This window comes from Hypoxylon fragiforme (assembly GCF_022984875.1).
Source record: "Hypoxylon fragiforme strain CBS 206.31 chromosome Unknown GGS25scaffold_1, whole genome shotgun sequence".
In the NCBI taxonomy this organism is placed as follows: Eukaryota; Fungi; Ascomycota; class Sordariomycetes; order Xylariales; family Hypoxylaceae; genus Hypoxylon; species Hypoxylon fragiforme.
The window spans coordinates 467,180-490,036 of NW_026054756.1; the positions used below are offsets into that span (position 1 = coordinate 467,180).

At 50.3% G+C, this 22,857-nt stretch overlaps 7 protein-coding genes across 7 annotated transcripts; 2 read left to right on the forward strand and 5 right to left on the reverse strand.

Moving 5' to 3' along the window:
- Positions 1–490: 490 nt before the first annotated feature.
- On the forward strand, positions 491–3,084 carry GGS25DRAFT_5705 (PRO1 protein). The gene is made up of 2 exons (XM_049265868.1): positions 491–897; positions 1,016–3,084. Exons 1-2 carry the CDS (start codon positions 738–740, stop codon positions 2,905–2,907), a joined length of 2,052 nt encoding a protein of 683 aa, XP_049120935.1. The 5' UTR covers positions 491–737; the 3' UTR covers positions 2,908–3,084.
- Positions 3,085–5,607: 2,523 nt separating this feature from the next.
- GGS25DRAFT_467893 (uncharacterized protein) lies at positions 5,608–6,799 on the reverse strand. Its single transcript, XM_049259041.1, has one exon. The coding sequence runs from the start codon at positions 6,301–6,303 to the stop codon at positions 6,082–6,084; it is 222 nt and encodes a 73-aa protein (XP_049120936.1). The 5' UTR covers positions 6,304–6,799; the 3' UTR covers positions 5,608–6,081.
- A 1,188-nt stretch (positions 6,800–7,987) lies between these two features.
- On the forward strand, positions 7,988–9,679 carry GGS25DRAFT_526818 (uncharacterized protein; the record flags this gene model as incomplete). Its single annotated transcript, XM_049265040.1, has 1 exon — positions 7,988–9,679. The coding sequence occupies exon 1, from the start codon at positions 8,354–8,356 to the stop codon at positions 9,677–9,679; it is 1,326 nt and encodes a 441-aa protein (XP_049120937.1). The 5' UTR covers positions 7,988–8,353.
- Positions 9,680–11,675: 1,996 nt separating this feature from the next.
- Positions 11,676–12,880, reverse strand: GGS25DRAFT_467903 (Shr3 amino acid permease chaperone). Its single transcript, XM_049259042.1, has 2 exons — positions 12,455–12,880; positions 11,676–12,347 (listed from the first exon to the last, which is right to left on the reverse strand). The coding sequence occupies exons 1-2, from the start codon at positions 12,543–12,545 to the stop codon at positions 11,725–11,727; spliced, it is 714 nt and encodes a 237-aa protein (XP_049120938.1). The 5' UTR covers positions 12,546–12,880; the 3' UTR covers positions 11,676–11,724.
- A 109-nt stretch (positions 12,881–12,989) lies between these two features.
- On the reverse strand, positions 12,990–15,471 carry GGS25DRAFT_467904 (glycoside hydrolase family 47 protein). The gene is made up of 2 exons (XM_049259043.1): positions 13,398–15,471; positions 12,990–13,294 (listed from the first exon to the last, which is right to left on the reverse strand). Exons 1-2 carry the CDS (start codon positions 15,104–15,106, stop codon positions 13,198–13,200), a joined length of 1,806 nt encoding a protein of 601 aa, XP_049120939.1. The 5' UTR covers positions 15,107–15,471; the 3' UTR covers positions 12,990–13,197.
- A 206-nt stretch (positions 15,472–15,677) lies between these two features.
- GGS25DRAFT_467906 (Zn-dependent exopeptidase) lies at positions 15,678–17,760 on the reverse strand. Its single transcript, XM_049259044.1, has 2 exons — positions 16,917–17,760; positions 15,678–16,817 (listed from the first exon to the last, which is right to left on the reverse strand). Exons 1-2 carry the CDS (start codon positions 17,670–17,672, stop codon positions 16,062–16,064), a joined length of 1,512 nt encoding a protein of 503 aa, XP_049120940.1. The 5' UTR covers positions 17,673–17,760; the 3' UTR covers positions 15,678–16,061.
- Positions 17,761–19,415: 1,655 nt separating this feature from the next.
- GGS25DRAFT_5863 (uncharacterized protein) lies at positions 19,416–21,635 on the reverse strand. Its single transcript, XM_049265879.1, has 2 exons — positions 21,026–21,635; positions 19,416–20,948 (listed from the first exon to the last, which is right to left on the reverse strand). The coding sequence occupies exons 1-2, from the start codon at positions 21,518–21,520 to the stop codon at positions 19,566–19,568; spliced, it is 1,878 nt and encodes a 625-aa protein (XP_049120941.1). The 5' UTR covers positions 21,521–21,635; the 3' UTR covers positions 19,416–19,565.
- Between the last annotated feature and the right edge of the window lie 1,222 nt (positions 21,636–22,857).

Sequence of the window (22,857 nt, forward strand, 5' to 3'; positions counted from 1 at the left end):
GTTGCTATTTTTGAACACAGCCATCAAGATTAGCACTTACACCAACTAGAGTGGTGTAGAGTGGTGGCCGAGGGAAGGGTAAGGCCACGATATAAGCCTTCCCATCTCCAGTCCAAGATGGATTTTGTTGTTTTTTGGTCGATATAGTTAAAGGGCAAATAGATCCTAGTGTCGTTCCAATTCTCCTTAATTATCATCCTTTTTCTCTTCCTCTCTCTTTCTCTCTCTACCTCTGACCTCATCCTCACTATACCTCCCTACCTCTACTCTCCCTCTCTTATATTTCACTAAACTTAACTAACGTGAAAGGCAAGCTGGTACTTGCTTGGATCTAACCATTCATTCGACGAGAAAGAAATAATATTAATTTTGACGAAAAACGACAATATCCCTACAAACTGGCGGGATATTACTTGCCGGGCACAAGAAATAAAATAGAAGAAGTTGGGCAATTTTGGGAAAATACTTAGTACTGAGTACTTACTGGCTCTCGAGGCGTATTCTCTCCTAGAGGAAAAAAATATCCTAGCAACAAATCGACCTTGGAATCCTAGAGACCTAGAACTGGGCCCCCCTCCCCTGTTCTACTCCCGCTTTCGCTCGGCTTGCAACTAGCATTGATCATCCACATCCACCCCACCACTACCTAGTATAGGTCTACCTACCTGGTATAGGCCATTGGTAGTACCTAGTACACATCTCGACGCAGGTACCTGGGACTCGAGCATAAGATACAAATGTCAACCATACCCCCAAACTCCCAAGGAGATCTGATGAGATCAGCAACCGTCAACATGGCTGTCGCACAACCGACCAAGTCGAAGCCTACTTCAACAAAGCAAAGCAACAATGCTAACCCGAAAGCAAAGACACAGATGCATCGTCGCTCAAGAACAGGTTGGTGTACCTCCTACACAACGACTTGACTTACACACTCATATATGCACACCACTTATACCACTTATACACTACCACCGTATAAGTCGACTTTACTAACATATTGTCTTTTCCTTAGGTTGCTACACCTGCAGATTACGACGGAAGAAGTGCGATGAGGGCACTCCCATGTGCTCAGCATGCAAGCACCTCGGTCTTGTTTGCGAATATAAGAGGCCAATGTGGTGGAGCAACAACGATGCGAGGAGATCACACAAGGACGAAATCAAGATGATCATTAAACGAAAGAAGCTCTCCGAGAAGGCGTCACACACGATACAAACTTCGGTCAACTCCCCGCCTGGCCTGTCACACTCTCTGCCCACCTCTGCTACTTTCTCCGATCCTCTTGACCGGACAAGATCAGCGTCTATTGATTCGCAATTCGCCTTTAACTTCAACAGCCCACCCAATGTGCCTGATTATGGCTCCTACAACCCTCACATGCTCCCATCGCATTCTGATTTCATGTTTGGCATGTCTCCATACGAGATTGATGTCAAGACCGAGCGCCAGATGTATGTCAATGACGTGCCAACTCTACGAGAATCGACAGTCTCCACCTTCAGCACTTTCCAAACGCCGCCCCCGACCGGAACCATCTTACAGTCCTATCCTGGAAATGGAGAATGGTCTGAACAGGTTTACCAGGAGCGCCGAGAGTCATTGGCTGAGGAGACATTGAACTGCAACTTCTTTGACTTCTCCCACGGCTTACCAACGCAATCGAGACAATTTGACATTGAGCTAGAAGAGAACGACCAGCGATTGTTGGACCATTTCATCCAATACGTGCTCCCAACCATCTTCCCCATCTTGGAGACCAACCAACACGGATCTGTTGGCTCCGATCTCATCCTACCTAACCTACAGAACAACAAGGGATACCTTCACTGTTGCCTCATGATCGCAGCGCAACACTTCAAGGCGACCATGAACATTCAGGGGGAAGAAATCGACAACGATATCATGCGACACAGACACGCGACAATCCTTGCACTCTGTGAGGCCTTGAACAAGGATGAAAACCATCACCAGATCCTAGAGGCGACTCTGGGCCTCATCTTCTTCCAGAGCTGTGTTGGTCGATACGACGACTCCCTTCCCGACATCCCATGGCACCAACACTTCCAGGCCGTGAACTCCTTGGTAACCAAATTAGATCTTCCTCAACTAGTCACCGAGTCCAACGAGCAGCTTTCTCAGACATCCTTCAACATGACCCTGACAGCCTGGATAGACATCCTCGGCGCAACCATGCAAGGCCGGGCGCCGACCTTCGCGCACACCTACCGCGAGAAGCACCTCTCGACAACGAACCCCTTCATGGGGCTCCGCGAGCTCATGGGCTGCGACGACCACGTCATGTACCTCATCTCGGAGATCGCCTGCCTCGAGGCGCTCAAGAAGGAGGGCATGGACGACATCAGCCTGTGCCAGCACGTGCACGCGCTCGGCGACCAGATCGGGCTCACGGAGGCCCACGACGGCGGGCCTAAGATGCCCTTCAACGCCAACGGTTCCCTTAGCCCCAAGCAGCTCAGCAAGAACATCACCAGCGCCTTCCGCCTCGCCGCCCGCATCTACCTCTGCAGCCTCGTCCCCGGCTTCTCCCCCAGCCAGGCCAGCTGCGTCGGGCTCGTCGAGAAGCTCACCACCGTGCTGCAGTTCATCCCCTCGGGCCCCGGCGGCTTCGATAGAAGTCTAGGCTGGGTCTACCTGATCGGCGGCTCGGTCAGCGGGATGAACTCGACCTTCCGCCAGCTCTTCCACGACCGCATCGCGCAGCTCGGCGACGCGGCCTCCTTCGGCAGCTTCGGCGGCGTCGTATCACTACTTCATGAGGTCTGGCAGCAGGCCGACAGCTACCAGCAACAGTCGAGTCCCAGTGCAAACGGGTCAACAGAAGCGCCGTACATCTCCTGGCGAGATGTCATGCAGATGAGAGGGTGGGATTACCTACTGATCTAAGCTGGTTTTCTTAGCAAGGGTCCCCCCCCACTCATCTGCGGGTAGGCCTTCTGAGAGCGATGCGGGATTATTGCCGCCTGCTTTTGCACGACGACTACGACTAGCTAACACCTGTTTTTTTCTTTTCTTTTTTTTATCGTCAACTATAATACCCACTAGAGAGAGGAAGCCGCGAGGCAACCGGAACGACACTTTGGACACTAGGCGGGTGGATTTGGGATTTTTTTTATATCATCATCAAGGCATATTTTGTGTGTGTGCGCGCGGCCAGGATTTAAGGGGGGTGGCCCCGCGAATTGGGAGGTAATGAACCGTGCTATGGCTTTTACGAAGGGGACGAAACATATTTTCTTATGCTGTCTGCTTTTCTTTCTATGTTACCCTCCTCTCTTACACTTCTGTTGATATCCCCCCCATCGATTGTGTCGGATTTTATATATATTATACCATTTTGCATGCATAAGGAGGAAGTTTTTTTTTTTTTTTTTACTATTTTGGATTCAGCATTTGGTTCTGGATGGAGGAAGGCCTAGCAACAACAGCATTAAAACTTGCCTTGCTTGAGGAGGGAAGGGAGAAGAAGAAGAAGCAAGTGAAGAAGATACAGGTTCATTCAAGGGGGATTTGGCACCGCTTTGATTGCTCCCCGCCTCTCGAAGACCCTCGAAGGACTAAAGACTTCGAGGGTTAGAAATAAGAGAAAGAAAGAAAGAGAAGTTTTGAGTAGATAAATATTCATATAAAACTAAAACAAAATGGAAATTCAACAATTAAAAATTACTACAACTTGAGCTTTTGTGATGATTTGTGGTGGCTGATAATTTGCATGCATTCACTGTATTGCCTCCTATGTAGGTACCTAGTATTGAGTGTTTAGGTGTTTAATAAGGTGCTATGCTCGAGAAACTACAATTTGTGCTAATTAACTCAATTGTCCGTAATTAGCCCATAGTTAAATCCAATTGACATTAATTAGCAATTCGACCTAATTATGCCACTTGTCTTATACCCATATACCCAGGTACCTAACCTACATGTAGGTGAATATAGCTTCAAGATCAACTTTCTTCACCTATGTACTGTATACTTCGTTCTCCGTTCTACCTGTAGGTCCCAGGTTCTAGGTAACAAAAACCATCTAAATTTACCACACAGCATCGTCATTTTACACCACTAAACAAGTTTTTTTTTCGCAGCAAAATTTGTGTGTGTGCATGTATGTATGTACAACATATCAAAAAAACAAACCCACAGCGAGAGCGGTGAACGAACACGATCTCGTGATCAAGGTAAAAGTAAGTATGAGTCAGTCAGGTGCTTCAGCGGGCGGCTTTTTTTTTTTTTTTGGTGGTGGTTTTCCATCATGCCCAACCCAACCGGCCGACGATCTCATCGGTTTCACGCTTGGGTGATCCAGATCACCCACCGCCCAACGGAGTACCCCCGCCCCCTTGTCCAATTACCGTATGCAGCAACCCGGCCGATGAGGCTTCTTCTTCTTCTTCTGTAGGTAGGGTTTTTCTTTGGGGGGGGGGGGGGCCTTGCGACAATGCTCAGCTGACCCGGGGTTTTCCAAGGTGTGTCCACTGTCCACGGTTGGGTAGGTTAGTTGCTGCAATTGTTGCGCACATAATGTATATGAGACTGGGGCGTTGTGGCGCTGCTGTCGCGTGAAAGCGGGCAAAAAAAAAAAAATATGCACACCTCCTATCTCGGCAAGCTACTTTTTACTATTACTACTACTACTGCTGCTGCTGCATCGTAGATCATAAAGCAAAAGAAAGGAAACACCCCACGCGCAGCTTAAGGGGGGGAGGGAGCCTTTGAAGATCTCGGCAACAATCGCTCTAACAGTGGGCTATGTGTGGATAGATGCCACCTATGTACCTAGGTAAGTAAGGTAGGTATGTAATTCATGCATCTAAGCCTTAAGCTCAAGGCCCTCCGAAGCTTTGAAGCCCTCCATTTTTTGAAAAAACCTCAAGCAAAACGGGCTCGGGCAGCTATAAAATGACGTACCTACATAAATGGATGGACAGCACGCACTGAACTTTTCTTGTTGTCTTGGACCCTTGACAAGCTGAAATGATGCCTTTCTTCATCCACCTTTTGAAACTCGCAAAGCCACAACGACCTATAGTAAATCTACCTAACCTAGGTAGTTTGCATATCTGGAGAGAGTTACTATGCAATGCATTTACCTCCCTCCATACCTAACCCTGGCAGTACATACCTACATACCTAACTTACCCTAGCATCTGCCAGCCAAAAAAAATGAAGGAGGCAATATGCGATGCGTGGATTCCCGAACAGCGCCGTACCAAGGATCTTGTGATTCTGGTCGAGAAATGAGGCGACGATCTGTTATCATTAATTTTTTTTTTCTTTTTCGTTTCCCCGCAAAGCGAAGCGAGAGAAAAAAGGCTGATGACAAGCGGTCTACGCCTGACTGACTGACTGACTGACTGACTGGGAACTTCAGGGAAGTCCAACGGATCCAGTGACTCCCGTTCTCCCCCAGCCTCACACGGGGAGTAGTACCTAACAAACCACCCGCATCAACCATCCGCAACACGTGGGGCAAGCAAGCAAGCAAGCAAGAAAAAAAAATGTCACTTTCAGCTAGGTTAGGTAGGTACAGCTAGTGACGTATTGAACACCAAAGATCATCGCTAAATTGCGTCAAGGGCAACCTATAATAGTACAATTCGAAGAAAAAAAAATAGGCAATCACGAGACCAAGAAGACTAGAGACTAGATCCTACATACTAGGTAGAGAGAAGTTTGCTACCTAGGTACTTACCCACCACGTCGCACGCAAGCACAGCCAGGCAGAACAGAGCACCGCCGACGAAACCCAGGCCGTCTTCTTCTTCGACTTCATGAGCACGTGCCTGGACTGACTGGCACCCACGCGGTGTCTGCCCCACGCCGCGCTGCCGCCGATCATCCGCGGGGCGCCATGGCCATCGACTGGCGCGAGGGAGTTTCTTCACCGAGCTGCACACCCAAGAGGACGTCGACGTCACGCACCGCCGGACGCTGGACGCTGCTGCGGATCCTCGCCTGGGACGTGTGGTACACGGACGAGCGGCGGCACCGCCCCCGCGATCGAGCGCGCCGTGGCAATCCGGGCACACAAGATGGCCGCGTGGCCCGACGTCTTGCCCCGCTCTAACCGCGCTGCGCAGTGAGCTCCCCGGCGCTCGAGCTCTTCGTGCTGGCGAACGGCACGGCACGGCATGGCACGACGCGGCTGCAGCTGGACCTGGACCTGGCGCGGGCGTCGGGCCTGCGGGTCTTCTTCGGCATGTGTATCGCTGGTCGGATGAGACGAACGAGCAATATGGATGCCGTGAGGGCGGAGAACGATGCGTTTCTTGGTCGGGATGGCATGCAGGGGTTGGTTACTGCTATGCCGGCTTTGGGGTAGGGTAGGTAGGTAGTTGCAAAACTAGATTAGGTACGATTTGAAGTAGGGTATTGGGTATTGGGTATGATGATGCTACGATCTACCTGGTACCTACCTGTGTACGGGCTGTGACTTAGATGTCGGGAGATGTTGTACATACGAGGCCTCCAGACTCGGCTACGTTGAATGGAGGGTACAGACTGACACAGTTTCTGCGAACACCATGGTTATGAGTTGGTGTCCAACCTGTTGGCGGATTATTGGGTATTGATATTGCTTGTCGTTGATGGTTCTACGTTCTGTCCCGCTGGATTCAATTCTATTGTAGGTACCTAGGTATCTAGTACCTATCATGTGACATGTGGGTTCCGTCACTGGTACATGTACCTAGTAACTTAAGCATAGATCTTATGTAAGCACGGGATTATGTATTTCACGGTGGATCTCCACCAAGGATCATTGCGCAATCAGCGTCCAGAGAATTCAGATTCTGTTTCCAAAAAAGGGAACCTCCACTCTTTTTCAAAAACCTCCGAATCTTCATCCACCAACCAACCAACCAACCAACCCAACTTTGAACCGATAACCAAAGCGCTTGCTAGTGTAGGTAATACAACTGGTCGCGCCTAAATCTTCAATCAAGGGCACTTTAAATCATTCGGACCAATGACACACTCCGAATCCTTTCCCCTTCTTAACCGCCGTGACAAAAAGCGGCCGGCCCCCCTTGTATTGTATTGTATTGTATTTCATTGTATTTCGTACTGTGGTTATAATTATAACAACACTTGAACGGCCAAGAAGATGCTAAAAGAAGAACGGGATTGAAACAAACCAAACACCAAAAAGGGAAACGGTAGTTGGGCGTCTCGCCTTAACCAGAACCTCTCATTTTGACCGTTCTGTCCTCGTCTAAGACCCGGGCTGCTTCACCTCTTGTTCTTCTGCTTCTTTTGCTTGCATGTTCGGATGGTCGGAAACACTTAGTACGAAGTACTATACTACCTACATACAGTATCTGTGTAACTAACCCCTACTATGGAGTAGTACGGTAAGATCTTAGTCTACACCTCGTTCTGTCATCCAATGTATTTGTGTCTACCTTGTATGATGTAGGTATGTACTTACTTACCTAGGCGATATCTACCTACCTATTCTGAGATACATGGATTTCCCACAGTTCAACATTGTCCAGTCGATCCCACCCCATTACCCAGGCTCTCATCTCCTAGACCCTCCATCGGGTCGCATTTCGTTGGACCAGAAGAGCCTTCGTCATTCCGGTCAGGCGATGGAGACATGATTGCTAGCTCTCTGGTGGTGGCTGACTCTCTTGTGGCCTTCTCTAAACCAGGGGTGCCAAGAGAGATATTGAACAATGGCCGAACAAGGTGGAAACAAAGGTGTGGTCAAGGAAAACCCAAATGTATGAATCATAGGGCGAGCCCATCACCGGCGAACTCCATAGTCGAAAAGTAGCAAGTTTGCCATTATTCCTTGTTCGTTCGTTATTCATTGTGTTTTTTTCGAGCTGCTCTTTCGAACGAGCTAGTTGTTCGTTCTTTGTTCTACCTTCTTCTTTCTTCTTCTCAAACTGATTCACCAAAGATTTTCGAAAATTCGTCCGATTCAATAGGGCCATTGTCTATTCGTGACTCTTCTAGCTTGCTATTTCTATGTCACAAACCCCTTTGCACGACTTGGGGTCCAGGTGATTCTCTGTGATTTGATTTCTTTTGCCTGTTTCACTTCGATATATACTACCTTTTGCTATTACTACTTTGCTTCTCTATAGTAAAGAAAAACTTATTTATCATTATTAACAAATTTGTTATTTGCTCTTTTCCAGTTACTTACAGCCTATATTTCATCTACCTCTTTCGTTTCATTAATTCTCGTTCTGTAACTCGTTACTTGGCCGGGCAAAGGGAACGGGAACAGGGGGAAAGAAAAAAAAGAATACTTCCATTCCATAATAAAGATCAGGTATCTACATATCGATAATACTACACTCGAACTCGAAAAAAAGTACCCATGACACAGTTTTGGGGACCGATTCGGGCTCTGCGTCTGGCGGTGGCGCTCGCGGCGGCAGGCTCCTCCGCCTCCTTCCTCAGGCCGAGCTTGATGCTCGCGGGAAGGGCCGACGAGACCTGCGCCGCAGACTTCTCCCCGTGCGCGCAAGCAGGACTTCCGGGGAACTTCTGCTGCGAGAAAGATGCGTCGTGCATCGTCCTCGCCGCCAACACGACAGTACTATGCTGCCCGCAAGGGAACGACTGCGGGCGCGTGAGCCCCATCACGTGCGACCTGTCGCTGCAGGACCCCGCGAAGAAGCCCAAGGCGGAGATCAAGACCACCGCGCTCAACGGCAAGCTCCCCGTCTGCAAGAACCTGTGCTGCCCCTTCGGCTACAGCTGCGACGACTCGGGCAACTGCTCCATGGACGCGGACCAGAGTAAGCCGCCCGCCGTCGCTCCGCCCTCCTCTTCTTCAACCGCCACCGCCACCACCCCGACCAGCACCCACCCCTCCACCGCGAACCCGTCCGAGACGGTCGCCGTAAGCGGCATCGCGACAGCCGCGCCCTCCTCCGAGACCCCCTCAGCAAACCCAACCAACACCGCGAACTCCGCAACCGTGATCGGCGGCGTCGTCGGCGGCGTCGTCGCCCTCGTCGCCCTCATCGTCGCCATCGCCATGCTCTGCCTGCGGCGCCGGCGTCGCCGGAACGCCGGAGAGCCAAAGCTCCAGCGCCACGAGTCGACCTCCTCCTTCGGCAACATCATCAGCGCGCCCGTCCCGCACGCGCACTATCCCAACCAGCGCCTCGACTTCCTCGCCAAGCCGCACCCCCACAGCATCGCCTCGTCCTCCCCGACCGCCGTCGACGCCATGTCCCCCTTCCAGAAGGGCCACCGCCAGGACGAGGACGTCTTCATGCCGCCCAACAGCCCCTACGCGCGCCGCCCGGACAGCGAGATGTCGGACGCGCCGCGCAGCTACCACGCGTCGGCGGAGATAGGCGGCCTGCGGAGCCTGACGGACTGGCGGACCCGGCACAGCGAGCAGCTGCCGTACCCGACCGCGAGCAGTCCGGCCCGCACGCCGGTGCCGAAGCTCGCGGTGACGTCTGCTGCTGCGGGCGGTGGCGGGGATCACGAGGAAGGGCACCACAGCGCGGGGAGCGAGGGCAGCGAGAGCATCGACGTGTTCGCGGACCCGCGCACGATGCACGGGGGGGCGGGGAGGCCGGATAGCGCGGTGACGACGTGGTCGCGGATACAGAAGCGGGCGGATGGGGTGGATGTGAATAAGGGGTTGAGGCTTGGGGAGGCGACGATGGGGAGGATGCGGTGATGAGGGGGATAGGGATGGGGGATAGGGGGGTTGGGTTGGGTTAGGGGCGCTATGGCAACGGAAATGGGAAAGATTAAAGGGAATATATCATAGGTACCGGTAACCTACCTGCATGGAATGAGCGGGCGTTTTCTCTACCTTCTTACCTAACCTAGGTACTTACTTACTTTACGATTTTTATTATTATTTTCTTCTTCTTCATTTCTTTCCCTCTTTACTTTCCCTCTTTTCTCACTCCTACTGTTGCCGGTGTTGTCATATGGCACGGCATGGCATCTGCGATCCCTCAATTCATTCACCCCTTTCCCTCAACCAACCACCCACCCACCCACCTATCTGGGCACGCACTTTACAAGGTTGCTTTACATTTTCCTATTACTTTCTCAATTTCCTCACCAAACTCATGATACCACCGGGACAGACAGGACAAGGCAGGACAGGATATAGGCGTTTCGGCATGGGTATCTAGGCACTATGATGTGTTTTGTTTTTCATAAGGGAACTTTAGGGAGGGAGGCTATTGGCTTCTATTCCCGTGCCCTGTTTTTTTTTTATTTGATTACTTAGCGAATATAACTTTACGTTCTTATCGAAGTTACGGTTGTTGAGTGTGAATTCTTGTGTCTTGGTCGTGAGAGTGAGAGTAAGAGAGTGAGCTTTTGCGTGAGTTACGTACCTGTTGTTATTAGCTATACGTACTGGATAGGGAGGTAGGGAAGCAAGATAAGTTTCATCTATGTACAACAGGGCAGGCAGCTGGCTTATTCCCCGTCTCACTTAATATAGTAGATCAGGTGTGCACACATGAGACTTAATAGGTAGGTACCTATCATATAGTTATGTCTACCTGTAAATAGGGTCCTATCCTCGAAGCCCTCACCACCATCCCTCCGTCTCCTTAATTCTCTTGAATTGATATGCCGACCCAGATACCAGCATTCCACTTCATACCTCGTGCATCTATTCTTTACAATATTAATGCATCTTGACCTACGCACAAAATTCCTCTCACTCACAAACCCCTAACCTGCCTATCTAAGATAGGTAGTAGACATCCATGGATTTGCACACAGCATACCTACTACACCTGAGGCAGAGCAACGAGCAATTTCGCACCTCCAGGGCTACATACCTAGGCACGTTAACCCACGTACCTTGATGGAAGTTAATCCCGGTGTATGTAGTTATATGCATAGGTACCTATACTACCTACCTACCTAGGAGATATAGAACAGCGAATCTAGGGCAACACTCCACACCCGTCCTCACAAACAACCCCCCTTTCCCCCCCTTTCCTCCTTTCTCAAATCGAAGCAAGCGCCATGTTTCACGCCACCAAACACCATGCCTGTCCTGTACGTTCGTAGGTAGGTACCTACATATGTAGCAAGTCGTCATATCTAAGACCAAGAAACCCGTCACGACCACGAAGAGGCAAGAAAGATAAAGCCATTGATCAGAATTCATACCTAGACACGTTTCGGAGTCATGTACCTACCTATTGTTTGCTCGCTCCAAGGATGTTGGTGGTATAACCACCGTGGACCTTTTTAAACACACAAACGCCTACATCCCCTTTCCCCTTCCCCATTCCCTTTCCTCCCCAAAGTTCCTATCCCTTTTCGTCAAACATAGATACTAGGTACACGTCGCGTTTTTTTCTTTTTTCTTTTTTGTCTTTCATCTTTGGTTTCCCTTATCCTCATTCATGTTTCCCTAATCACCTAACCACCCAAAAATACCTAAGTAATAGGCTAGGGTAGGGTAGGGTAAGTCAGGCACCTTATGCACCTAGATACCTGAGCAGGGACTATGTAGGGGTAAGGATATGTCCAACACGGATATATGAATCATTTTTTAAAGTCCCAATATCTCGCCTCCAATACTCTTAGCCCGCAAGCCCTGGCCCAGAGGGGGGAGAAGGGCGGTAGAAAATGTAGTAATGATGGATAGCGGAAAAAATCGATGAACCAGATACAAGACCCCTCCCCCTCTTTACCCCTTTACCCCTCCTCCCCTTTTCCCTCTTTTTCCTCTGACTCCCCTCACTGCTTCTTCTTACTCTTCTCGCTCGACGGGCTCGACGGCCCACCCGCCTTGTTACCATTATTCCCCGCGCTGCTACTATTATCCATCTTCTCGAGCTTCTCAAACTCCTCGCTGTCCTTGCGCTCCGCGTACCACTGTCCCGCCTGCAAAACCAGGACCCCGACCAGCACGAGCGCCAGAATCGTATTGCTCGCCGCCATGACCTTGAGACTGTCCTCACGCCCCAGCAGCACCTCGCCCGTAGCCAGGGGTCCCACGGTGACGCCGGCAGTCGAGGGGTCGAAGTCAGTCTTGTTCCAGGCGCCGGCGCTGACGAGGCGGAGGCCCTTGACGATGTTAGCGACGTAGACGCCGACGCCGATGAGGTAGAGGACGAGGGAGGCGCCGTCGAAGAGCATGTTGGACTCGGAGGCGCGGAAGAGCTTGATGAAGAAGCCGAGGAAGCCGACGCCGACCATGATGCTCAGCACGCGCGCGATCAGCGGCGGCGACTGGTGGATGAACTTCAGGTGCGTCTCCAGCTGGTCGAGGTACGCGGCCGAGATGGGGTCCTTGGTCCACAGCAGGGGGAAGTCGTAGGGAAAGAAGGCGAAGAGGATGCCGAGGAAGAAGCAGGTTGCTGGACATGATTGACATATTAGTAGGCGTGTCTTAGGTAGGTAGGTGGGTAGGTAGTCAATGGCCATGACCAAAGACAGAACAAGTCAAAAACAAGTCAAAACTTACGGCCAATAATCATAAAGGTCGCAAACGAAGCTGAGCCTCGATAGTCCTTAGACCTAGTGGTCTTATTCCAATCTACCCACTTATCCGGCATGATGACGGCGATTGCGATATGGGATTTTTGGGTAAGAAGAAGAATGCGACGCGACGTCGTTGGTTGAATGGGAGGCTGGCTGTGTGTAGGTAGACAGGCAAAGTACGTAATAATATCAATATCAAATCAATAGTTAAAGAGAGAACTTTGTGTGGGTGGTAGTTATTAGTTCCAAAGGTTCTTTCAGCTTTCAAGAGGACAGTTTAGTAAGTTGATGGCTACTACATAGGTACTTACTAGGTACTATGTAGGAATACCCAGTAGACTTGACTGACCGAGGAAGAAATTTGGCGATTGCATGCGCAAATTGGATACAAATCTTGCCGATAAGCAACTGCACTAAGTATAACTAAGTACTGTACGTCAAGGCGTAACATGCATAGACCCAGCAATCGGGGTGGGGTAACTAATTATAGGTATGTATCTATCATATCAGAATACACCTCATTGAATATATGCATTACTAGGGTATCTACATGTCATGTATGAGATCCTCCAATATTTATCTACCTACGTTATGTATATATGTATATCTTCACATTCGCCCATTACCCTCATCAACCTACGTATATACCCAAAGCCCACCAACTTAACCCTTTGAAAGAAAACCCGAATACCTCGCTGAGCATGCCGCAACTCATCTCGCTCAAGTTCACGGAAGCAACCTTCTAAAAGGATGAGCCTCCGTGTTAAAGACCCATTCATCCAAGTTTATCACATCCGGTTCGCTGAAGATTAAGTAGAAATATCTGTAGAATGCTAGTCAGTAATCACCTCCATGCAGTCAACGATGCCTCGGTAATTCTAGGGAATGAATAAAAGAGGGAAGAAAGGGATAGAAGTGTGACCTACTTCAACGTCTCCCCCAGCCAGAAACTCTCCATCGAGTCAACCTGAGGGGGGTTGCTGTCCACTTTTACATCGTCCAGGGCGGCATTTGCCAGAGGCGTCTCCGTGCTGTTCTGGATCGCTTCGAACATAGCCCATGCGGACTCCAAAAGATCCGGGCGACCAGTAACGCGGTACAAGACGAAGACGCTCTCTATGGCTTCCGGTCGTAGGATATAACGGCAATCGGGGATACTTGTAAACCCCTTCGGTAGCCTTAGTTTCGAGATGATTTCATCTGTCACGCTCATGTCCTTGATATCCTCCCGGTCCGCTTGCGACATCACTATCTCTTTCCATGTGGCTTCATTCCATTCACATTCCGTGTCGGACTTACATGGGGCCATGTAAAAAACCTCAGGCATTATACCCAGCGGCATTGCCTTGTAAGCCCATATACAGCCATCCACCAGTTTTCTGGCTGCTTCCAGGTGTTCCGAGTTCCCAACTAGCTTCCCGCCGACCGCTAGCATTCCTCCAGCGAAGCAGACCAGATGCTGACCTTGGGGTTCGAGATTGTACACGGTCTTCCCGTCTTCATGCTCTGCATGTATATTACCCGATACCAGTATGTCGGCCATACCAGGAACCATGGGCCGGAAGAAGTTGTGCTTCAAGGCGGTCTTCATCGATTCCTCGTACATAGTTTTGTAAGAGGGCAAAAGACCACCCATTAGTGCATACATCTTGGGCAGATACTCATATGTGCTATCTGACATTGCCCCTAGCCCAAAAGTGCTGTCGATATTGAACCGTTTCTCCCTGGGATTAATAGTGATAGGCCACATGCCAGGCAGTTTGGTGGTTTGTTGTTGCTGCTCAAAGACTTCCCTGACCCTCTCGGTCGCATCGAACCATTTCGGGTCTCCAGTAACTAGAGATAAGCGCGTGAATTCCATGCAGAGAGACCCAACTTCCGCAACCAAGGCCGTTTCGGGGGCTTCTTGCCTACCACCCTCAGCGGCGTTGACAAAATCCCAGCGAGTAATGGGCATGCGATTGGGCGTATCAAATGCCTTGTAAAGCATGTCGCCGACCTCTCTAGCTTTTCGCAGTAGCCGCTGGTCGCCACTCAGGTCGTAAGCCGCGAGAAAGCCGCCTAGATAGCGAATGGTGGTCTCAAAGGCATTTATGGGGTTGAGTGAGGTAGTATCGAAGCTGATTTCGGCAGCAGCAGCAACTGCCTCCTCAAATTCTTCACGCAGCGACATGATCCATAACGTATCCAAACTATCAACCAACGTGGCGCCCCAGCCTCCAAAAGTATCTCTGGATTGTCCGGAGATAGGGGTCAACTCATCCTTTCTGAAGGCATCTTTTCTGTAAGAGCGCCAACACCGAAGAAACGCATTTTTGACGGCTTCCTGGCGTTCTTTTCGTGTAGCTGCATCCTTGTTGGATTCTTTGGCAAAGACATTCTGAATCTTAGGAAGTGCCAATGGTTTTCCTGTGGGCAAGGGCTTGATATCATCTACTGGATAATGTATAGGCAATTTCTTCCAGAAGTAGTTCTCGTCCTCAATGATATGAGGATCGAAATGTGGTATTTTGGTCGTACTGCTAGAACCTGTTCCGGTCCACTTGTAGCTATCCCGGTTATTCCAGGAGTAATAGGATAAGATGAGGAGTGTTACGGCCCCAATTGGGAACCAGAGACGTCGCCGAAGTATCATATTTACGAATATCTATTTTAGTTGCCCACTTGTTCAAATAGGGCCAAAGTAGAGTCATGAGATGATATAACTAGAAGAAGCATTAAGAGAGGGAAAAGAGCGATAGTTCCAAGGCTGTTAGGGCCTATGGCCGTTGTATCGCTGAAGTGAGACCAACATACGGTTACATACCTAACCAAGAACCTTGCCAACTTCGATAGATATCCCCTGAAGCTTCGCAAGTACTAACTGTATTTAACCGCCAATGCTAACTTAACACATACTGTATGCAGTATATTAGGTACGTGCATCAAATATTGACGTCTTCGAGTGACCACGTCCCTTTTCGTGGGGTTCGAACTGTCACATTAAAACGAAAGCTTCCACTAATTTTTGGAGTACCAGTACCTAGACCAGTACCTAGGTATTGTACTACTAGTAACTAGTAGCAGGTTCCGAAATTTGACATGTACATCAACCAACTCTTTACAACAGCCCTTCCCCTTTTAAGCCTTATTAAGATTAGACTTCAACAGGAAACCCTATGCTTATTTTCTCACGTCATGAACCAGATTAACCGATTACTTGACGTGTGACATGTGAAATGATAGGTGGGATTGAGATGAAAAGAGACCGTTTTAACGTTTGAAGTTCCATGCGGCAGATACGGGATACATACATGTATGTGCGTAGTAGTACTAATTACTAGTAGTACATGTATATGCGGAATACGGGGTATGATTTAACCACCAAGGAACATTGAAACACTATTACATGTGCCGAGGCATCTATAACCTGGGCACCTTCGGAATACTCAACGGCTTAAAACACAACACCACGGACCCGGTTCAACATGGCAACGGCCACATCTCACAACATGTTGCTTCGTGCTGTTTCATTTATACTCCGAACAATATGAAAACCCCTTTGTTAAGTAGGTACATAGGTAGTATGCACCTCTTTAACACAAACCCACCTACCTCCCCCTCGGAAAAGGCAGCACCGCCACCCCCCTCAACCCATCTGCCCCCTTCGCCCGAACACCAAACACCACATCATCTTTACTCAGCGGCAGCGTGACCTCCCCCACGTCCCCCACATCCAACACCCCCGTCCAGAACGGCGCCCCCGTCGGCCGCCACACCACCTCATAGCTGCCCCCCTCCTGCCCCGCCACCGGCGGCTCCCAGTACAGCGTCGTATCCGAGCTCAGCGCCGACGTGTCGACCCGCACGTTGCGCGGCGTCCCGGGGCCCGTCGCCAGGCTCCACAGCGCCGCGCCGTTGACGCGGGCCACGCGCGCCACGTACTCGAAGTCGACGAACTCGGGCAGGTCGCCGTACTGCACGCCTTCGTCGGCATCCACGCGCACGTCCTGGTGCTGGTGCCTATAGTCCTCGTGCGGCTCGGTGAAGCGCGCGGCCGGGTACCCCGCTTCCAGAAAGGGGCGGTGGTCCCCGCCGCGCAGGTACCGGTCCAGCCTGTACACGACGGAGACGTTCATGCCCGTGGCCGCGTTCTCGGCCACCTCTTTCACGAACCGGGCTAGCTGCCGCGCCGGGGAGTCGTTCTCGCCGCCGATCGTCAGCCGGGTTTCGCGGGTTGTGGAGTTCTCGACGGCGAGGGGGGGCAGGCCCTGCGCGAAGAGCCGGATCACGTTCGGCGAGTAGAATTCTCCGTCTGTGCCGCCGCGGGGCGAGCCGATGATGTCGTTGGTGAACATGCCTTCGACCTTTTGCGTGGTTGGGTGAGTGTTAGTCGCTACTACCAGTTCTTGGAAACAGAAGAGGCAACGGCCTAGGTAAGTATTTAGGAGACCACAGTATCTCACATTAACCCTCGTCTCCGCCTCCGCATACGTCCTCGCCAAAAACTGCGCTCCATAAAGCCCCTGCTCCTCCCCCGCCACCGCCACGAACGCAATACTCGCCTTCGGGCGCGGGTACTCCGGCTTCGCCATGATCCTCGCCAGCTCCAGCGACACCGCGACGCCCGACGCATCATCATCGGCGCCCGGCGCATCGTCCTCGTAGTTCAGCGGGTCCGACACCCGGGAATCATAATGGCCCGACACGACGTATAGCCGGTTCTCCTCGGTCCCCCGCAGCGTCGCCACGACGTCGCTGATCCGCGTCGCGAACGGCACCCTATTGCCATCCGCTTCTTGCACGTACCCCGGCACCTCCACACTCAACCGCCCATCGCTCGCCGCCGCGTACCGCGCAAACTCGTCCCGGATCCAGTCGCGCGCCGCCCCGATCCCCCGCGTGCTCGAGTTCTGCGTCGACAGCGTGTGTCGCGTGCCGAAGGACACGAGCTTCCGGATCGTTGCCTCGATGTTCGCGGCGGACACTTCTGCGAGGATGGCTTCGAGGTCTGGCGACGGTGGCTGAGGTAGGTTGGGCCCGCCGAGGGTGGTGGGGGGCCAGCTTGAGGCTGGGCAGGACAGGGTGGCGGGTAGGTCTGCTGATGTTGGGTCTAGAAATGCATTCGCGGGGTTCCTCGAGGTCAAGCTGAGGGGGGAGGAGGAGAAGGGTGTTGCTGCCACCACGAAGCCCGCGCTTGCGGTGAGGAGGAGGCGCTTCATCGTGTAGGTAGGTAGGTGAACGGCCTTGCAAGTACCCTGAGGTATGTAGATATTTGATCGGTTATTAGGTAGGTAGGTAGGTAGGTACCTAGTAACTAGTGAGTGAAGTAAAAAAAAAAAAAAAAAAAAAGGTAATGAATTATTCACTTAGGACTGGTAGGTATTCCAAAATCTGTAGAATACATAACCTACCTACCTACCTACATATGGTACTGTAAGTATTATCGAATGCTCCAGAGATCTAACCTAGGTAGGTACCCTACCATCCATCACACTTCTCCTCGGCTATAGCCGACATACCTATGTAGTTTTCCAAGTTCTTGCTCGCTCTCCGCTTCCATATCACTGCCTGCCTCTCTTCCTAGTATTTATTGTACCTATCTAGGTAGGTTATGCATGCCCAGCAAACAAAAGCCGCGACCCCGAATTGCCCAAACCACCTCCAATCATAGGTCGATGAGCTCTTGAGGAGGGGGGGGGGTTTATGGTATCGCGATGGTACATTACATCGACTTACCTTGGCTTGGACTTGGCTTGGCTGGACTTGGTTGAGTTGGGCTTGGCGGTGGTGGGTGGTGGTGTGGTGGGGTGGTGCTTTGATCTGGAAGTTTGTTCTGTCGCTGCAGGTGGTGGGTGGGTGTTGTATTTTATTCATACCTAGGTTGGAGGTGAGAAGAAGAGAGGAGGGGAGGGGAGGGAGACTTCCAAGGGTTTGTTCTATAAGGAAATAGGTACCTATCTATCTGAATACCTATGGGATCTTTCTCCGTGTCTAGGTATTGCGAATTTAGGGTATGAGGGGGATGAGATGCAGGTACATAGATCAAAAAGCACTATCAACAGCAACGAAACAGACAGCAATGGAGGCATTCGCACTACACAATTCATCATCTACACTAGGTATGCTCTATGCTATAGATTTCCACACTACACGCGGGTTTATTTATCAACATTTCCTCCATCAGGATTCTTTTCCCTTTTCTCTCTCTCTCTCTCTCTCTCTCTCTCCCACTTTCCCCCTTGGTATCATTCCTCCCAAACCCCTTTCATCCCAGCTTCCCCCTTCTTTGCTCTCTTCCCCGGGCATCCAACAAAAAAAAACCTCTCTCAATAAAAAACTAAAAATCTTGCGATGCTCCGCTCGGAAAACGAGATATATCAAAAACATTATACAATTAACACAAAGGAAGAATAGTAGGGTTAGATATATATAAAAAAAATAGAAAATAGGTATATGGTGGGTGGCCTAGGGTTAGGTCCCTGACCACGAGCTCTCCCAGAAACCAACCGACCGCCAGCCCAGTTCAAAGCAAGGAAATGCCTACCTACCTAACCTTAGATAAGTAGGAGCCTGCTAGGAGAAGAAAGGAAAAGGAAAAGAATAGAATAGGGTCCGCTTATGAAAAATCCCAATGAGAGGTTAAGGGAGGGGAATCGGTGGTAGGTCGAATACCATCATAAAACCCGAAAGCCCGAGATGAGATGACAACGTAGGTAGATAGGTTGGTAACGTAAGATATCGCGGATGCTGATATGTAGAGAGTAAGGGGTTTTTTTTAAAAAAAAAAAAAAAGAGATGGTCGTATAGAGTCATACATCTCAAGAAAGAACGCCACGCTCAAGCCAGGCATCGTTAAGGGGAGTAATCCATATCGTTGCGCCGAAAAAAGGGGGGCCAAACTGTAAAGACGAAAAAAGACCTTCCCATGCCAAAAGATTTCCAGATGCGTCCAAAGACAGAAAAATGCAGTTACGTCGGGAAAAAAGGCTAATGATATTCATAAAAATCTGGGTTGTGTTGTGCGCGGATTTAAGGTAGGTGAATCTGTGCGAGGCGCATTATACAAGCGCTCGAAATTGTCGAGTCGGGTCGTCAATGTTGATGCCAGATAGTCATAACTCAAAGCCAACAGCGCTTTGCTGCGTTCGTGGCCTCTTCAATGTCAACTGGCTAAGAGAAAGCGTCCTGGCCGCCTTCCTTCTTGAACCGTCATCGTCCTCCACGCGGAGCTCTTCGCCGAATGCGCCAAAGTTATGCCCGCCCTCTTCCTCACGCGGTGTTTTGTATACTTCCGACTCTGTGTCGCAAGCAGTGAGGGGCTCGTCCTCGTCGTGTGTGAAGGCGGATGTACCAGAGTATGGAGTATTTGTGGTGTCTAGCTTGTACGTAGTCTGAGATAATAGGTTGAGCCTATGGCTAAGTCTTGTCACCCTTACTTCTAGGGCCTCCCGCGCATCACGCTCAGATTCTAAGAGAACCTTCATAGCCGTGAATTGATCTACAGTGACTTGTCCCGCGTTCTCTCCCAGCATCGCGGGTAAGCTTGTTGCACCACGAACTGTCGAGTTTGATGTAGGTCGTGGGCGCATTCCAGATGAAGGAGGGAGCGATCCGATAAATGTGTTCCCATCACCAAACGACTCGTTCGACTCTCGAGATAGAGTATATCTCGAAGATGGTGTAGTGTCGTCCTCCGATGTCTCGGTAGCGGATGACAGCACGGAAATGTACGGTGCAGGCTGGGCTGCAGATTCTCGGCGGTCAGGGGTGTCAGGAACATAATTATGAACACCCGGCACGACTTGGAACAGCTGCGATACAAGCTTCTCCAATTTCTGGTTGCGGACTTCCAAAGTAGCAATTCGTTCTTCTATGCTAGCGGCTTGGGTAATCTTCATTCCCATCATGGGACCAAAGTTGAAAGGTTGAGGTGGCGTTTTCGGGGTAGGAGGATGTTGAGGTGTCTCGGGTTGGATTTCTACCTCTTCATCTATGTTGACGGTAGTATCGTCATTATTAATAGTCGAATTAGGCGACAAGATACCCGGATTATAGCTGGATCTCCAGTATCGTATTTCATCGCTACGTTTGCGCACAAGCGGTTGAGTAACTGCGACATTCTCAAGTTGAGACATGCTCCTCGATCTCCGACGCAGTGTACGACTGTCGCTGGTGATGGCGCGACCAATGTCTTCGGGATCTTCTTCGAGTAACGTATTATCACGCCCGTGAGTACTGGCAGGTCTTGGAGATAAGCCTATTAATTGGCCATCAAAGTCTTTGACTCTTCCGCTTAGAATCCTGTTGGATGACGCAGCTCTCCTCCGAATCCACGCAGGATCTACTTGTAGTGAGTTTCGGGTGCTAGTTATTGCAAGCATATCATCAGGCCCGACAGAATGTGATCTGAGCGCCCTATCGAATTCGGTAAGTGGTAACGAGTTCGACCGTTTAGATCCGTTCATCCTGAAGGCTTGATCGGAAAGTGAAGGGTTCTAGAAATGCCAGTATTGTAAGCATTCAATTACCATGAGACAGTGTTGGGTGGCAGTTTGTGATTGTAGCAACTTACATGTTCATGTTGTGCAGGATCCTCATCTTCCGCTATCCGGTCATGGTTGAATGATTCGTTCGAACTCTTCTTCTTCCGCTTAAACAGTCTGCCAAGAGTAGACTTGAGCGTTGATTTCTTCCGTTGTGGGCGATCCGGCTCTGTACCATCGCTGATGGTCGAATATCTCAAGGTACTAGAACGAACTGTTCTGGGCTGTCGTGGGCTGCCAGAGTTATTAGAGGCTTGGCTGGGCCCAGATGGAGTCGTAGATTCCATCTTGTCCGCCCGTACGGTTCCGGGGGGAGATTCAACTAGCCTCAGAGAAGGCAAGTCTTCGACGTTGGACTCAAGCTGCTCAAGTCCACCAGCTTGAGCTACCTCTGGGCCTTGGCTTCTAAGAGGGAATTCGTCATCCACCGCTATAGGACCGCTAATTCTACCGCGGATAGCACTGCGATCAGGCTGGGCGGTTTTTGGTCGGCCGACGCTGGTCGCTGGTCGGAAGAGACCCATGTTGTCTCACTGGGGGGGAGCTGATTAAGGCGAGGTTTTTACGAAATGGTGGTGGATTCTAAGGGTAGCGAACGACGAGACAGATGGCAAAAAAGAACGTAGATATGTAAGCGACGGCGACCAGCGATCCATTCTTGTTTTCCAATGTGACTGGTCCAAGTTCGTAGCCGGCCAACTTTGTAACTGGGATTTGGGTTATCGACCACTCCGCTGCGTCTCACATCGCCAGCAATGCAGCTCGACAGGACGTGGACGTCGATATACGAATCAAAGACCGAGAGCTATCCCTACTCGATTATCACTCGAGGACCGTGGCAAAAATGCAAAGAGGCAAAGAGGCAAAAAAAGAACAGAAGGAAGGATAGGTTACGAAAGCACGAGGAGAGATACCAGGTAGTTTATGAGAGGTGGACACATACAAGGCCCTACGACCAATACAGCAACATTGGAGATTCGAATGGGGTTTCTGCAACATCTAGATACCCACACACTCGTGCATATGCAAGTATATACATAGTAAGGAGGAGTGGGATGTGCGAGGCTCCGGGGGGAGGTTCGAGCGGATGGGCGGTAAACACAGATGCAGTGTAGGTCCACCATCCACGGTATGAATTATGAATATCATGGATGGGTTAGCTTAACCCATGAAACGTCCAATGCACGCAGGCGCGCTGTAACAACGTGAAATAAGATGGCACTACATAACTATCATATGTAGGTATCATAGTACTACTATGGTAGTAAGTAGTAGTACAGACTGTACAGTAACTAGTTACATGTATGTATGTAATATGTATGTATCAGCGGTCTACAGGACAAGAAGACCAGAAGAATATTGGAAGCTAAAGCCGAAAATGCCCTCAAAAGGGAATAGAGCAAAGAGGTCGGGATGACGACGGACCAGGGCGTTGGTATGTTCTCCAGGGCTCATATTGAATCCAGGGGTCTGTACCTACACTACCCTACTACTGTACGGTCTGTACCTAGGGTAGGTAGTTCATTGAAATGATTGAATGTTGATTGAACCTTGCTCGGACCTGCATGTACACACACTACTAGGTAGCATACAGTCGAGGGTCCGTGTGTTCTATGAGTCCGTGTGTTGGATGAGAATGTCTGTCTCGATGGACCATCTCTTCCTAGCGGGGAAGCGTTCTCTCGCTTGCGCGCGGGCATAAAACGGAGCAACGAGCTGTGAGAGGTTGGAAATAATTGTGCCTACTAGTTTTAGTATGTAATTAATATTGTGTTGGCTTTTTAGATCATTTTACATGTTATAGGAGACTCCGAATTACAGGTTAAAATGATGTCGGAGATGTAAACGTTGAAGGCGTTGA

Coding starts and splice junctions, on each gene's coding strand:
- GGS25DRAFT_5705 (XM_049265868.1), top strand. CDS start 738: ATGTCAACCATACCCCCAAACTCCCAAGGAGATCTGATGAGATCAGCA. Junction 898..1,015: donor GCATCGTCGCTCAAGAACAG/GTTGGTGTACCT, acceptor TCTTTTCCTTAG/GTTGCTACACCTGCAGATTA.
- GGS25DRAFT_467893 (XM_049259041.1), bottom strand. CDS start 6,303: ATGCCATCCCGACCAAGAAACGCATCGTTCTCCGCCCTCACGGCATCC.
- GGS25DRAFT_467903 (XM_049259042.1), bottom strand. CDS start 12,545: ATGCCGGATAAGTGGGTAGATTGGAATAAGACCACTAGGTCTAAGGAC. Junction 12,348..12,454: donor GACCTTTATGATTATTGGCC/GTAAGTTTTGAC, acceptor AATCATGTCCAG/CAACCTGCTTCTTCCTCGGC.
- GGS25DRAFT_467904 (XM_049259043.1), bottom strand. CDS start 15,106: ATGATACTTCGGCGACGTCTCTGGTTCCCAATTGGGGCCGTAACACTC. Junction 13,295..13,397: donor TGGCTGGGGGAGACGTTGAA/GTAGGTCACACT, acceptor AGCATTCTACAG/ATATTTCTACTTAATCTTCA.
- GGS25DRAFT_467906 (XM_049259044.1), bottom strand. CDS start 17,672: ATGAAGCGCCTCCTCCTCACCGCAAGCGCGGGCTTCGTGGTGGCAGCA. Junction 16,818..16,916: donor AGGCGGAGACGAGGGTTAAT/GTGAGATACTGT, acceptor ACCACGCAAAAG/GTCGAAGGCATGTTCACCAA.
- GGS25DRAFT_5863 (XM_049265879.1), bottom strand. CDS start 21,520: ATGGGTCTCTTCCGACCAGCGACCAGCGTCGGCCGACCAAAAACCGCC. Junction 20,949..21,025: donor ATCCTGCACAACATGAACAT/GTAAGTTGCTAC, acceptor TGGCATTTCTAG/AACCCTTCACTTTCCGATCA.